The sequence below is a fragment of the Mauremys reevesii genome, linkage group 2 (assembly GCF_016161935.1).
Source record: "Mauremys reevesii isolate NIE-2019 linkage group 2, ASM1616193v1, whole genome shotgun sequence".
Taxonomy (NCBI): domain Eukaryota; kingdom Metazoa; phylum Chordata; order Testudines; family Geoemydidae; genus Mauremys; species Mauremys reevesii.
Genome location: NC_052624.1, coordinates 178548695 through 178561542, shown reverse-complemented (window position 1 = coordinate 178561542; position 12848 = coordinate 178548695). Strand labels below are relative to the sequence as shown.

Here is a 12848-nt window from a genome sequence, read left to right as displayed (position 1 = left end):
GTTAAAAGAAAGAAAGGGGAGGGGCCAATGTTTGGGTGAGAGAGAATAAGAACATGTTCTCCTTTAGACTGACTTGGAAGATAGGGGCAGAAGTAAACTGTACATACAAAATGAGAGATGCACACGAGATCCCAAATCAGTAAGAGAATATACATGTAGGCTCCATTTTGACTGAAACAGGAGTTCAGGATTTTGTTTTCAACCATGAAACAGTAGCCCATGTCACAAACACCTAATGTCACAAGAGAAACAAGAAATGTCAGTAGGAAAATTACTCCTTTAAAAATAAAAATCTAGCTGAAGAGAAGTCAAGAGCTGAAAGATTTAAAAAACCCTCTCTTCCCCTCAATTCATGTATCCCCCAAAAATTGCACCATAGCCCACCTAGTTCATTCTAAACAGCAGTACCTGGGTTTACTATGGAAAACACTCTCTGACAGTCTAGGTCTTCCATTTCATAGAAGGAATCAAGAGCCATTGCAGATACATATTTTTATTCACGCACATAAATGAATTCCTATTGAGCCCTTTATAAAGCAGCTCCAAGCAACGCTGGTAGATCACAGGGATGAGACTGCTTTCTGTCCTGCACACTTTCCCTTGCCCAGAGTTGCATGATAAAATGTTGGCAAATTTCACCATGTTCAAAGGAAACCTAATGTCATCTATTAGTGACCCTAAAATCAATATTGCTCAGCATTCCTCAGATGCTGATAACAATTATCAGATAGATCACAATATGTTGGGGAAGAATCAACACAGCTTTTGTAAAGGAAAATCATGCTTCACCAATCTATTAGAATTATTTTGGGCATCAACAAACATGTGGATAAGGGTGATAGAGTGTACTTGGACTTTCAGAAAGTCTTTAGACAAGGTCCCTCACCAAAGGCTCTTAAGCAAAGTAAGCAGTCATGGGATAAGAGGGAAGGTCCTCTCATGAATCAGTAACTGGTTAAAAGGCAGGAAACAAAGGTAGGAATTAAATGGTCAGTTTCCAGAATGGAGAGAAGTAAATAGCAGTGTCCCACTGGGATCCGTACTGGGACCAGTACTGTTCAACGTATTCATAAATGATCTCAAGGGATAAACAGTGAGATGGCAAAGTTTGCCAGTGATACAAAATTACTCAAGATAGTTAAGTTCAAAGCAGACTGTGAAGTGTATTTTTTGAACCCTGTTATACTTTTGGCCTTTCCCCATGCTGTGTATGTGTCTCTACTTCTGCTTCCCCTTCAGTCTTTATTCATCAGCCAGATCACACCTATACATCCTGCACAGTGGCAGTTCCCCAGCTACATAAAACTTAGATATCGCTAGACTGTTTCATGCCACTTCTGCTGGGGAAAGCGCTAATGGCCATGAACACAGATGGGACTGTGCATAATTTTTCCACTTTGGTGGCTAGCAAAATCTGGGAGGAGGTGAGAGAATATGGGATGCCTGTAATTCAGCACCCAGTTTAAACCTCTCTTCCTGTGCTGCCCGCTGTGTTTTAGGCATTTGATGGCCTCTGTTGCAGGGAAAAGGAGGAAAGGTGAACTTGAGACTTGTCAAGTAAGTGAAGAAAGATGATCTTGGAATATTTTGCTTTTATTAATCAAATATTTCTAATGTAAGTTCCAATAGCTGTATTCTGTTACTGATTTGGAACCACAAACATCAGTTTGTTTTCTTTAGTAAAATGTGGCTTACATTTTAACTTGGTTTAGGCATATGTAACAAATAGTCATTTAAAGTAAGGATTAGTGTGACTGTATGCAGTGTAGGTGCTGAGTAGATGGCAACCTGACTGCTGATATCCTTGGTACTGTAGATGTCAGGATGTTACTGATTCTCTCCTCTCTGATTTTGTAGAGTAGTGAGTTGTCACATGTTCTGCTTTGGGAATAGCTTGTAATCATTTCAACCTTTTCTTTTCCTTTGATTATGGTAAATACTGTAGGTTTGAGTCCAAATAAATAACTTTCCATGAATCTGAAGCATCTTGCCAAAACAGCTGGGAGGGGCTGTTTTAATTTTTTTCCACTTTTTGTTTTGGAGTGGATTTGGTCGATCCGTTGCTGAACAAGTTGGGGGACACCATTTACTACATAGTAAATGCTCCATTTTCTCTTTAAAACAAACAGGTATTGCATTCCTGCTGCGGAAGAGAACAAACTTGATGATGTGGTACATACCCTGCTGCAAGCCAATGGCACTCCAGGGCTGGAAATGCTTGAAAGCAATGTTATGGTAAGTTGAATTTTGTTTTGTATCTGTGAGAATCCAATGCTAATCAGAAGAGTGGGGTTTTTTTTGTTTGTTTGTTTTAATTCACTCATTTTATTGCTTTTGATTTTAAAAAGAAAAACTTTGCCAGTAAAGTCTGGACCCTTGCTACCTGCAGCAGCATTTACCACACAATATTTCCAGTATTTTCCAATTCTACAGAATGCCAAAATGCTGAAATAAAGGTTAACCATGCATGGCAGTCAATGTCCATTCTTTTCAAAAGCACCCACAATCCATTTAAACATGTAAAATATACACATGTCCAATATTTTCACGAATGAAATCTCTGTCATGGCAGATGAGTCCCTGTTGTCTTTTACGATGTCAGTCATGGATACGAGTAGTTAGATGATTACAGGTACTTAAGAGTTCAGCTCCCTTGTTTACTTTATAGTTGATACTTCCTGTTTCCTGTATGCAGTGGTATTGTAGCTGTGTCAATCCCAGGATATGAGAGAGACAAGGTGGGTGAGGTACTATTTTTTTATTGGACCAACTTCTGGTGACGAGAGAGACAAGCTTTTGAATTTACAAACTGGTCTCTCTCACTTACAGAAGTTGATCCAATAAAATATATTACCTCATCCACCTTGTCTCTCTAACTTCCTATTTTAAGCATTTAAAAATGCAAATTTAATAGGCTTTTTTTCCCTTGGTGCTTTTGTCAAAAAAGCAGTTTAAAAAAAAAAGCTAACCATCTCTCTGGATAGAAATTCCATGCTTGACTAATAAAATTCTAGCAGTAGGGATATACTACTGACCGCCTGACCAGAATGATGACTATGAAATGCTCAGGGAGATTAGAGGCTACAAAAATAAAAAAGCCAGTAATTATGGGGATAGTTGAAATCCCCCATTTTGACTGGGTACATGTCACCTCAGGACGGGACGCAGAGATGAAATTTCTTGACACCTTAAATGACTGCTTCTTGGAGCAGATAGTCTTGGAATCCACAAGAGGAGAAACAATTCTTGGTTTAGTCCTAAGTGGCACACAAGCTCTGGTCCAAGAGGTGAATATAGCTGAACGGCTTGTTAATGGTGACTATAATATAAATAAATTTAACATCTCGGGGAGGATTATACCCAAGAAGCCCACTACAGTAGCATTTAATTTCAGAAAGGGGAATTACACAAAAATGAGGAAGCTAGTTAAACAGAAATTAAAAGGTACAGTCCCCAAGATGCTTGGAAACTTTTTAAAAACACCATCATAGAGGCTCAAATTAAATGTATACCCCAAATTAAAAAAACAGAGGACCAAAAAAGTGCAACCATGGCTAAACAACAAAGTAAAAGAAGTAGTTAGAGGCAAAAAGCATCTTTTAAAAATTGGAAGTTAAATCATATTGAGGAAAATAGAAAGGAGCATAAACTCTGGCAAGCCAAGTGTAAAAGTATAATTAGGCAGGCCAAAAAAGTACTTGAAGAACAACTATCCAAAGACTAGAAGCAAAAAATGTTTTAAGTACATCAGGAGCAGGAAGCCTGCTAAACAGTCAGTGGGGCCACTGGATGATTGAGGTGCTAAAGGAGCACTCAAGGAAGATAAGGCTATTGCAGGGAAACTAAATTAATTCTTTGCATCAGTCTTCACTACAGAGGATGTGAGGGAGATTTCTACACCCGAGTCATTCTTTTTAGGTGACAAATCTGAGGAACTGTCCCAGATTGAGGTGCCATTAGAGGAGGTTTTCAAACAAACTGATAAATTTAACAGTAATAAGTCATCAGGAGCAGATGGCATTCACCCAAAAGTTCCAAAGGAACTCAAATATGAAATTGCAGAACTACCAGTTGTGCTATGTAACCTCTCGTTTAAATCAGCTTCTGATCCAGTGGATATAGGGTACTTAGGTTTTCAGAAAGCCTTTCACAAGGTTCTGCACCAAAGGCTCTTAAGCAAAATAAGCAGTCATGGGATAAGCGGGAAGGTCCTCTCATCGATTAATAACTAGTTAAAAGGTAGGAAACATAGGATAGGAATAAATGGTCAGTTTTCAGAGTGGAGAGAGGTAAATAATGGTGTCCCCCAGGGGTCTGTACTGGGACCAGTCCTGTTCAACATATTCATAAATGATCTGGAAAAAGGGATAAAACAGTGAGGTGGCAAAGTTTGCAGATGATACAAATTACTCAAGATAGTTAAGTCCAAAGCAGACTGTGAAGTGTTACAAAGGGGTGTCACAAAACTGGGTGACTGGGCAACAAAATGGCAGATGAAATTCAGTGTTGATAGATGCAAAGTAATTCTTATTAGAAAACATAATCCCAACTGTACATACAAAATGATGGGGTCTAAATTAGCTGTTACCACTCAGTAAAGAGATCTTGGAGTTAGTGTGGATAGTTCTCTGAAAACACCTGCTCAATGTGCAGTGGCAGTCAAAAAAGATGATAATGTTAGGAACCATTAGAAAAGGGATAGATAAGACAGAAAATATAATGCCTCTATATAAATCCATGGGACACCCACATTTAGAAAACTCTGTGCAGATCTGGACACACCATCTCAAAAAAGATATATTGGAATTGGAAAAGGTACAGAGAAGGGCAACTAAAATGATTAGGGGTGTGGAACAGGTTCCGTATGAGAGGTTAAAAAGACTGGAACTTTCCAGCTCAGAAAAAAGATAACGAAGGGATATAATAGAGGTCTATAAAATCTTGACTGGTGTGTAAAAAAAGTGAATAAGGAAATGTTATTTACTCCTTCACATAACACAAGAACCAGGTGTCACCCAATGAAATCAGTAGGCAGCAGGTTTAAAACAAACAAAAGGAAGTACTACATCAAATGCACAGTCAACTAGTGGTACTCTCTGCCAGGGATGTTGTGAAGGCCAAAAGTATAACAGCGTTCAAAAAAGAATTACGTAAGTTCATGGAGATAGGTCCATCAATGGCCATTAGCCAGGATGGTCAGGGATGCAACCCCATTCTCTAGGTGTCTGTAGCTTCTGACTGCCAGAAGCTGGGAGTGGATGATGGGGACTGATTACCTGTTCTGTTGTGTTCATTCTCTCAGAAGCATCTAGCATTGGCTACTGTCGGAAGACAGGATACTGGGCTATGTGGACCATTGGTCTGACCTAGTGTGGCCGTTCTTATGTTGTACTAGAAAGCTACATTTTGAGGTTGTACGTTATGCTGACCTGGAGCTCTGTGCCAGTCTTAAATTTTTGGCCATTCATTAATAGGGAACTTTGATGTTGTAAAACTGGGAAAGGACAGGTGAGGAGTAGTAGGTTAATTTTTGGTGTTTTTCAGGTGTGTTGATATTTTCTAGGCCTTGTTTATTGAAACCAGGAATTCTGTGTAATAGTAAATTCCTTAAACTATTCTTAGCTTCCAGTGTTTAACATGTCTTACGTAGAACGCATGTAATACAATATGCTTTTAGATGCTAAATGTTTTATATATAAAATGATCTGCTTAGGCCTTGAAAGGCAGATTTATTCTCTGAGCGTCTTTAGAATGGCTTAGTTACTGTAACAAAGGCAACTGTATCTCTGTAAAGAAAAACTAGTGGGGTGAAATGCCAAACCTGCTAGTTATTTGCTTTAAATCACACCGTGTTTTCATGTAATGCAGTTGAAGCTGTTGGCAAGTGACATTTTAAAGTGGTACTTTCAGATAAAGCCTTCACTGTTGTAACTGCACCTCCACCCTCAGTACTTGACATTCTGGACACTGGAAATTCAGTGTTTCATATTGGGGGGGAGGTCAAATTAATGAGGTGTCGGTATTGCATGTGATCACCCTTCCATAGCAAGCAATGCATGGCGGTGCCCAATGAAGAGGGGATCTAACTATAAGAAGGATTCAAACTTTTCCTCATATTTTTATTCTCTCTAGATCTCCCCAGAGGTCTTGTGCAAAGAGGGGATCAAGGTGCACCGTACTGTACAGCAGAGTGGGCAGTTCGTTGTCTGTTTTCCAGGATCCTTTGTGTCTAAAGTGTGTTGTGGCTACAGTGTTTCTGAAACAGTGCACTTTGCTACCACCCAGTGGACAAGTATGGGTTTTAAGACTGCCAAGGTAAGGTGGAAAACAGAGTTTAAAATGGGTTCATAACCCTATCAGTATCTTTAAAAAGTCAGCAAACCAAGTATTCCAACATGAGTAGTACACAGTGATAGAACTCCCAGAGGATTTGCAGATTATTTTAAAATATCTGTTTCTGAAATTTGTGGGACACTAAAACTATATCTTCACCCCAGAAAAGAATCCTAAATTAATATGTGGTAACCAAAGATTGTGTAGGTCTGAAAATGGCATAAGTTTAGTTTAGAGTTAGAGCTGTAATCATTCACAAGGACACTTGGGAAAATTCCTAATGAGCTGTCAACAATATATTGTATTATGCTCACTAGATTTGTTTAAGCCAACTTGTCCAAGGACAATTTGAATCTCAAATATAAAGATCTGATAAAATATGGCTAATTTGGGGGATGAGGAGTAGGCAAAATCAATTAATTTTTACAGCTACATTATGTTTGTATGTCTGTCTATTTGATCCTTCATCAGTAACTAGCTGCTGATCTGATTTGACTTGAACTTAAAATTCCTAGGCAGATTGACCAACACTTTCAGCTTCAGCTCAGACGTAAAACTAGCTTCCTGCATCCTTTTCATACCTCTGAGTGACATGCCATTGACCTGCAGAAACAAATGGCTGATGTGCAGGCCCAGCATGCTGCTTAGCTAAATTTCTCCTTGGCCTCCATGTAGTCAGTTTTTGGGGGCAAGAATGTTTTTTACTAATTACCTCCTCCCCTGAAGTGCAATATGGGCTGCATTTGTACTTTGGTGGCATTTACACATAAGCCAGGACCGATCTTCATTTTCAGCCTCAAGTCAAATGGTCGGTACACCCAGCATTTCTAATTTGACAACAGCAGCATGACTATCAGGCAGTAAGTTTCATTTGTCCAGACCAGGTTTTAGTTCTTTTGTGTTCTGGGTAAGTAGCATTCTTCCAAGTCTGTTTAATGTAAAACATATTTTTAAAGTAACGTAGTGGTAAGATGAAAGCCATGCTGCATTTTTTTTATGTGGATGGAATAAGATCCCGATTTAACCCTTTAATGACTGGAACAACAGTTATAAACTTGACATACAAAGAAAGGGTCTTACTAAGCGTGTGTTCGACTGTCCGGTTGTGAAAAAGCCAGTGTCCTAAGGGAAAGGGGCTGTTACTTAGGGATGATTGAAAATCTTTGCTTGGTGTCCCAAAATCTAAAGAAGAGTTTCTTTTTGATTAACAAGCTTGGCACTGGATGAATATAACTTGATTGAAAATTCAACAGATTTTAACTATGATAACCTACCTTGGAATCTGATGTTATACCTTTCACAAGCTTTAAAAGAATCTAGATATATAGTTATATCAAAATATAATCTTGGAAACATCTATTTTTAATTTTTTTTTGGACCCCTTCAAACCATGCTACCTTCTCAACTCCCTTTAAGCCCTGGAAATTCCTCCTTGGTTCCTTCACTTCAAGGAGAGATATTTTTCCACTTTCAAAGACCGACTTTGTGCTTTTCAGAGATCTGTTATGTAGGCATCAAAATTCCTCCTTCAGGTTGTTAATGAATTGACTGACAGCCATATGCATATCTAGTCGTCTTACAGTTCTGGACAATAACACTGATAGTTTGTCATCTGCTTTGATTACATGTTGACTTTGCTGTTGTGATTTTATTTTATATATATTGCACTGTATAGCGTTTGTAGCTTGTTCCATGTTATGTTTTGGCTTGACTCCTCAGAGATTTCTTTTCTAAGGAAATCTGAAATTCCAAATCAGGAATTGGATTTGACTAATCTGACTGCTGTTGTGAACCTAGGATAACAATCAGTGTCCTTCTCTGAACTAGCAGATTGCATTTAAGGAAATTTGGCACAGACAGAGAAATCTATTTGAATTTTTTGTCAGATGGGCTGACGAAGAATTTAAAAGTCCAGCCCTTCATCTTGTAAGATTCCCCTGTGCTGCAAACCATGCATTTTAGGACTGATACTTCAGCAACAATTTGTGGAACTGTCATTCCATCAGATGCAAATCAGTCACAACTTATGATGCCTCTATCTTATCGTTTTCCTCTTTCCAATTTAAATGTGGCCTCCCTAAGGCTACTGCCATCTTACCCTTGAACCTGCCATTCTGAACCAACTACTGTACCTTGCCACTCAAATACGTTTCATAGGGTGAACAAATATTACCAGTAGCTAAATAACAAAACATGTAATACTTTTCCCTCCAATGTCCAGCAGAGGAAATCTGCCTCAGCTACTCTGTCACCATAGAGAGGAACTCAATCAGCTCACTAAGGGTATGTCTACACTACAAGTGCTACAGTGGCACAGCTGCAGCATAACAGCTATGTCACTGCAGCACAGACCCTTAGTGATGGAAGGGGTTCTTCAGTCACTCTAGTAAATCCACCTGCTTGAGAGGCAGTAGCTAGGTTGATGGAAGAATTCTTCTGTCGACTTAGCTGTGTTTACAGTGGGGTCAACCTAACTGCATCACAGAGAGCGCAACATTTTTCATAGCCATGAGCTATGTAAATAGGCCTAAGAAAATCCAAGATGCATCTGAACGACCTATATGCCATTCCTACCAACACACTCAACCCAACTGTACTCTGACTCCAGCACAGAGAACCTAGTTTAACAAACATTTTTCTCTTCACTTGCACTGTGTGTCCATTTTGGCGTTTCCATGTCCACTGAAGATATCCCAGATAGTGTCATTACTTATATAAGAAGTCTCACTTTAACCATGCAATCTGCAATATTTGTTCTGTCACAGAATGGTGCATTCTGGGGTACTTCCAGTGAGAGAGACAGTACCAAGAGCATTTGCTTAGGAGGGTATGACCCAACTTCCTATTCATTATTTTATATTTATTATTTCTTAAATGCCAACAATATGTTTGATGCTGTAAGAGACTCAAAACTAAGCCAGACCCTGCCCAAAAAGACACAAATGGGGAATACTGACCATACTGGGGAGCTTAAAGGAAGGAATATTTAAGTGATTGGTTTGGTTCACTTCTAGTGGGCATTGCAGAACAAATGAATCTTTAGGAGGGAATACAGAGAGGGTGTTGGCTTGATGAACCAATATGGATTATGCATTTATTCTGTGCATAGGGGTCCCAAGCCAGATCCTAGTGAGGTCAATAAAAAGACTCCCACTGATTTCAGGAGGTAGTATTGTGATTTGTTTCTCTGCCCTTCTTTTCTTCAGTTTCTTGACATCTATACCTACTGTCCTTCCTGCTAATTGAATCTGATTTTCTGTCTCTAATAAGATGTGTGCTTGAAATGTGGGGAAAGTCAGGTGGCACTGGAGTATCTGCCAAATACTTATTAAATATTTTATTTATCTGAATGAATTTGTCCTGGATGGACTTTGTCTAACTTAATTGTTTCAGTATTCAATTTCACAATAAAGTACTCAAAAATTTAAGGAAAAAAATCAGTAACAAAAAAACTTAGAAGACTGACTTCTTAGCTGTAAAGAGTATTATGTTTTACGGAGACTTTTCTTGTCTCAATGCCTTGTATTGGAGAGCATTAATTTGAAGGTATATAACATTTTCTCTGTAGGGAATGCCACTCCATGGCAACTTTGTAGCACATTTGTTTGTCTGCCATAGCCAGGTTTAGGCTTCAGTGTTTTGTTCTGTCACATTGCTTAACCTAGAGCAGATGCAGGAAGCCTTCGTTCACAGCCCTTTAACAGGAAACGTATAGCTTTAAAAAAACAATCCACGAAAAATCTAACTTTGTTCTGCGTTAAAATTATCCAAATTTTTTTCATTTAATTTTACTCAAGAACTAACTTGGAAATCTGTTAACTCAGGAAATGAAGCAGCGACGCATAGCCAAACCATTTTCAATGGAAAAGTTGCTTTATCAGATTGCAACGGCAGAAGCAAAAAAGGAAAATGGACCGACTCTCACTACAATATCGGCACTGCTTGGAGAGCTCAGGTAACAGAACAAGGCGTCTGTTTCATGTACCCTGTGTTTCACAGAGAAACTCTGATGGTGAAACAGTTCAAGTAACAATCTGAGTCAAATCTAGCAATCACTGACCCAGCAAACCTGCTTGGGCACAGCCATGTGTAGAAGAAACTTTTTTGGCTGTATTTGATGTCCGAGTGCCAGTGGTTAGGATATCTTGCTGTAAAATAACATCCCTTTTGTAGCATCAAAGGGTTTATATAGTACAGGTATAGAATATTTTTACACAGAGCAAACTCTTTTTACCATTGGGTAAATCAGGAGCTTCTGTACTGGTGGCCACGTGTTGTGCACTAGCACTTGGATGGGAATAACTTCACACTCCTTTTTTCTCCCTACAGTGATTAAGGAACCATATTTAGGGTTACTCTTGAGGTAGGAAGGTTTAAGAAGGGGGGAAAAGGAAACATGATACCATGTCAGCTGGCTTCCGATGTAATGATCTTCTCTTTTGTTCCCTACCATGTAGCGTCGCTACCTATCTTTCAAGTTTGTGACAACTGGGTAGTGCTGGTCGTAGTACATCGAGTAATCAAGATGTCTGGAATCTACAAATTGTATTTAACAAACTAATATTAATATGTTACTGGAAATATTCCAGATTAAGGGCGGAAAAAAAAACCCCATACACAATTATTTGTATTTGTGTTCAGAGTGAATTGCAAGAGGGAAATTTATTTCCAGGTGTGCTAGAACATGCTACCTGAAGCCAGGTCCCCTGTGGGACTAATAGCATCCACATGCATTTTTTTTTCCTTGAAGGGAAGAAAGTCTGCAATTGTGCAATGAGGAACAAAAATGTTAGTGCTTGCTGTTGAAATGCCACATTGAACTTTATCAGAGTGGTTCTCAAACTTGTTCATATTCTGGGTAACTTCTTAAGGTCAGGATCCTCTGAAGAATCTTGGTCATTCCTGCGCCTGCTTATGTGAAAAACCAAACCAAACCCTAGGGGCTCTGTTTAATCTGCAGCTGCGAGCAAGTCTTTTCAGCCTGCGTAGACAGACTAGCTCAAGTTCTGCTTGAGCTAGCATGCTAAAAATAGCAGTGGGGATGTTGTGGCTTGGGCTCTCAAGCCTACTTGACCCCCTGGGTCTGAGCTTGGGTTACTAGCCCGAGTTTCCGCTGGAGTCGCAACATCCACAGTGCTATTCACAGCATGCTAGCTCAAGTGAAGCTAGCACGAATCTATCTACCCAGTTGGGAGGCACATTCCTAGCTCCAGTGTAGAAATACATAGGGTCTCCTGTTTGTCCTGGTCCTGGGTCTCTTGCTGCCTCCTCCTCTGATTGCTCAATCTTCCCATTTGTTTAGCTTACCTTCCCCCTTCCCCCCCAATAGTTTAGCTCTCTGTACCTGTGCTTAGCTTCTTCTCCCTCCCAGCTGCTAAGCTCTTTCCAGACCTCCTCTCCTCACTCAAGCACAGCTCAGAAACATCCCCTGCTGTCTCCTAGTGCTGCACAGCTCAGCACAGGCGTTGCATACAGGGTGACCAGATACCAAGTGTGAAAAATTGGGACCAGGAGTGGGGGGTAATAGGAGCCCATATTAAAAAAAAAAAAAAAAAGCCCCAAATATTGGGACTGTCCCTATAAAATCAGGACATCTGGTCACGCTAGTTGCATACCACCTTTCACACATAGTCTTCATTACAAATGTGGTCTCTCTTCTCTTTCCCCTCGGTGTACAGGAAGATATTTGCCTTTCAGTGCAAGCACTGGGACTGCTCCCCCCTTCCTCCCTGAAGGGCTGCAGCTCCCTGGGTCATCTCCACCTCCTGGTGAAGGTGGCTGTGCTACTCCTCGTGGCAGTAGTGGCTCCTCGCAACTTGAGGAAAGGCGGGCATGTTTGCTGCTACTCCTGGCTCTTCACGTGAGCCAGCAGCTCCCTTCCAGACTCCCAGGCAGTGCTCTACTGACCCAAGGTTCTGTGTATTGGTTTGAGAACCACTGGTTTGATACAATGGTTGCTGTTAAAATCTCTGACTGCAAAAGCAGCTCCAGTCTTACTGTGATGTTGGCTGTATTTCCCATTCCAGGTATAGGGAACAGCACCAACATGGAGATGACGCAAACGGTTTGGCTGTGTGTGATTTAAGGTTTCAATGGCGATCATTGTATGAGATCTCCTGAGTGTAGCTTTGCAGTATTGCATGGGAGATGCCAGCTTGCTAACTTCCTAAAATATTCACAGGGACACAGAACTGAGGCAGCGGCGGCAGCTTTATGAGGCAGGCCTCCATTCTTCAGCCCGCTATGGGAGCCACGACAGCAGTAGCTCGGGAGTGGATGGAAAGAAAAAGCCTCGAAAGTGGTTGCAGTTAGAGACGTCGGAGAGGAGGTGTCAGATTTGCCAGCACCTATGTTACCTTTCTATGGTGAGGAAAACCCTTAGTATGTCTATAGCACTACTGACTCAGTAACAATTGCTTTGTTTTCAGCCTGGTTTCTATTAAACTGTAAGCGTTAGACAAACAGACACAATGGGCTTCTCTTCATGGTACATTAGTTTGCACTAGTTTGCTAAC

General features: G+C 40.2%; 2 protein-coding genes across 10 annotated transcripts in view; one reads left to right on the top strand and one right to left on the bottom strand.

Annotated features, from left to right (window-relative positions):
• The window catches only part of DTNBP1 (dystrobrevin binding protein 1), a 175724-nt gene that overhangs the window by 10511 nt on the left and 152365 nt on the right, over positions 1–12848 (bottom strand). For 6 of the 7 annotated variants that reach the window (XM_039525973.1, XM_039525972.1, XM_039525980.1 and 3 more), the window contains exon 11: positions 2568–2717. The exons of the other annotated variant lie outside the window; for it this stretch is intronic. In XM_039525973.1, the coding sequence (XP_039381907.1) occupies positions 2599–2717 (119 nt within the window). In that variant the 3' untranslated portion in view covers positions 2568–2598. Of the gene's footprint in view, positions 1–2567; positions 2718–12848 lie in introns of those variants that run through there. 7 annotated transcript variants of the gene reach the window in all.
• The window catches only part of JARID2 (jumonji and AT-rich interaction domain containing 2), a 183164-nt gene that overhangs the window by 163919 nt on the left and 6397 nt on the right, over positions 1–12848 (top strand). The window contains exons 12-16 of one of the 3 annotated variants that reach the window (XR_005594478.1): positions 2130–2235; positions 6133–6315; positions 10158–10288; positions 10791–10878; positions 12515–12648. Coding sequence is in view for 2 of the 3 variants with exons in the window: in XM_039525970.1 (XP_039381904.1) it covers positions 2130–2235; positions 6133–6315; positions 10158–10288; positions 12515–12698 (604 nt within the window). In the remaining variant the exon portion in view is untranslated. Of the gene's footprint in view, positions 1–2129; positions 2236–6132; positions 6316–10157; positions 10289–10790; positions 11475–12514; positions 12699–12848 lie in introns of those variants that run through there. The other 2 variants (XM_039525970.1, XM_039525971.1) reach the window with 2 other exon arrangements.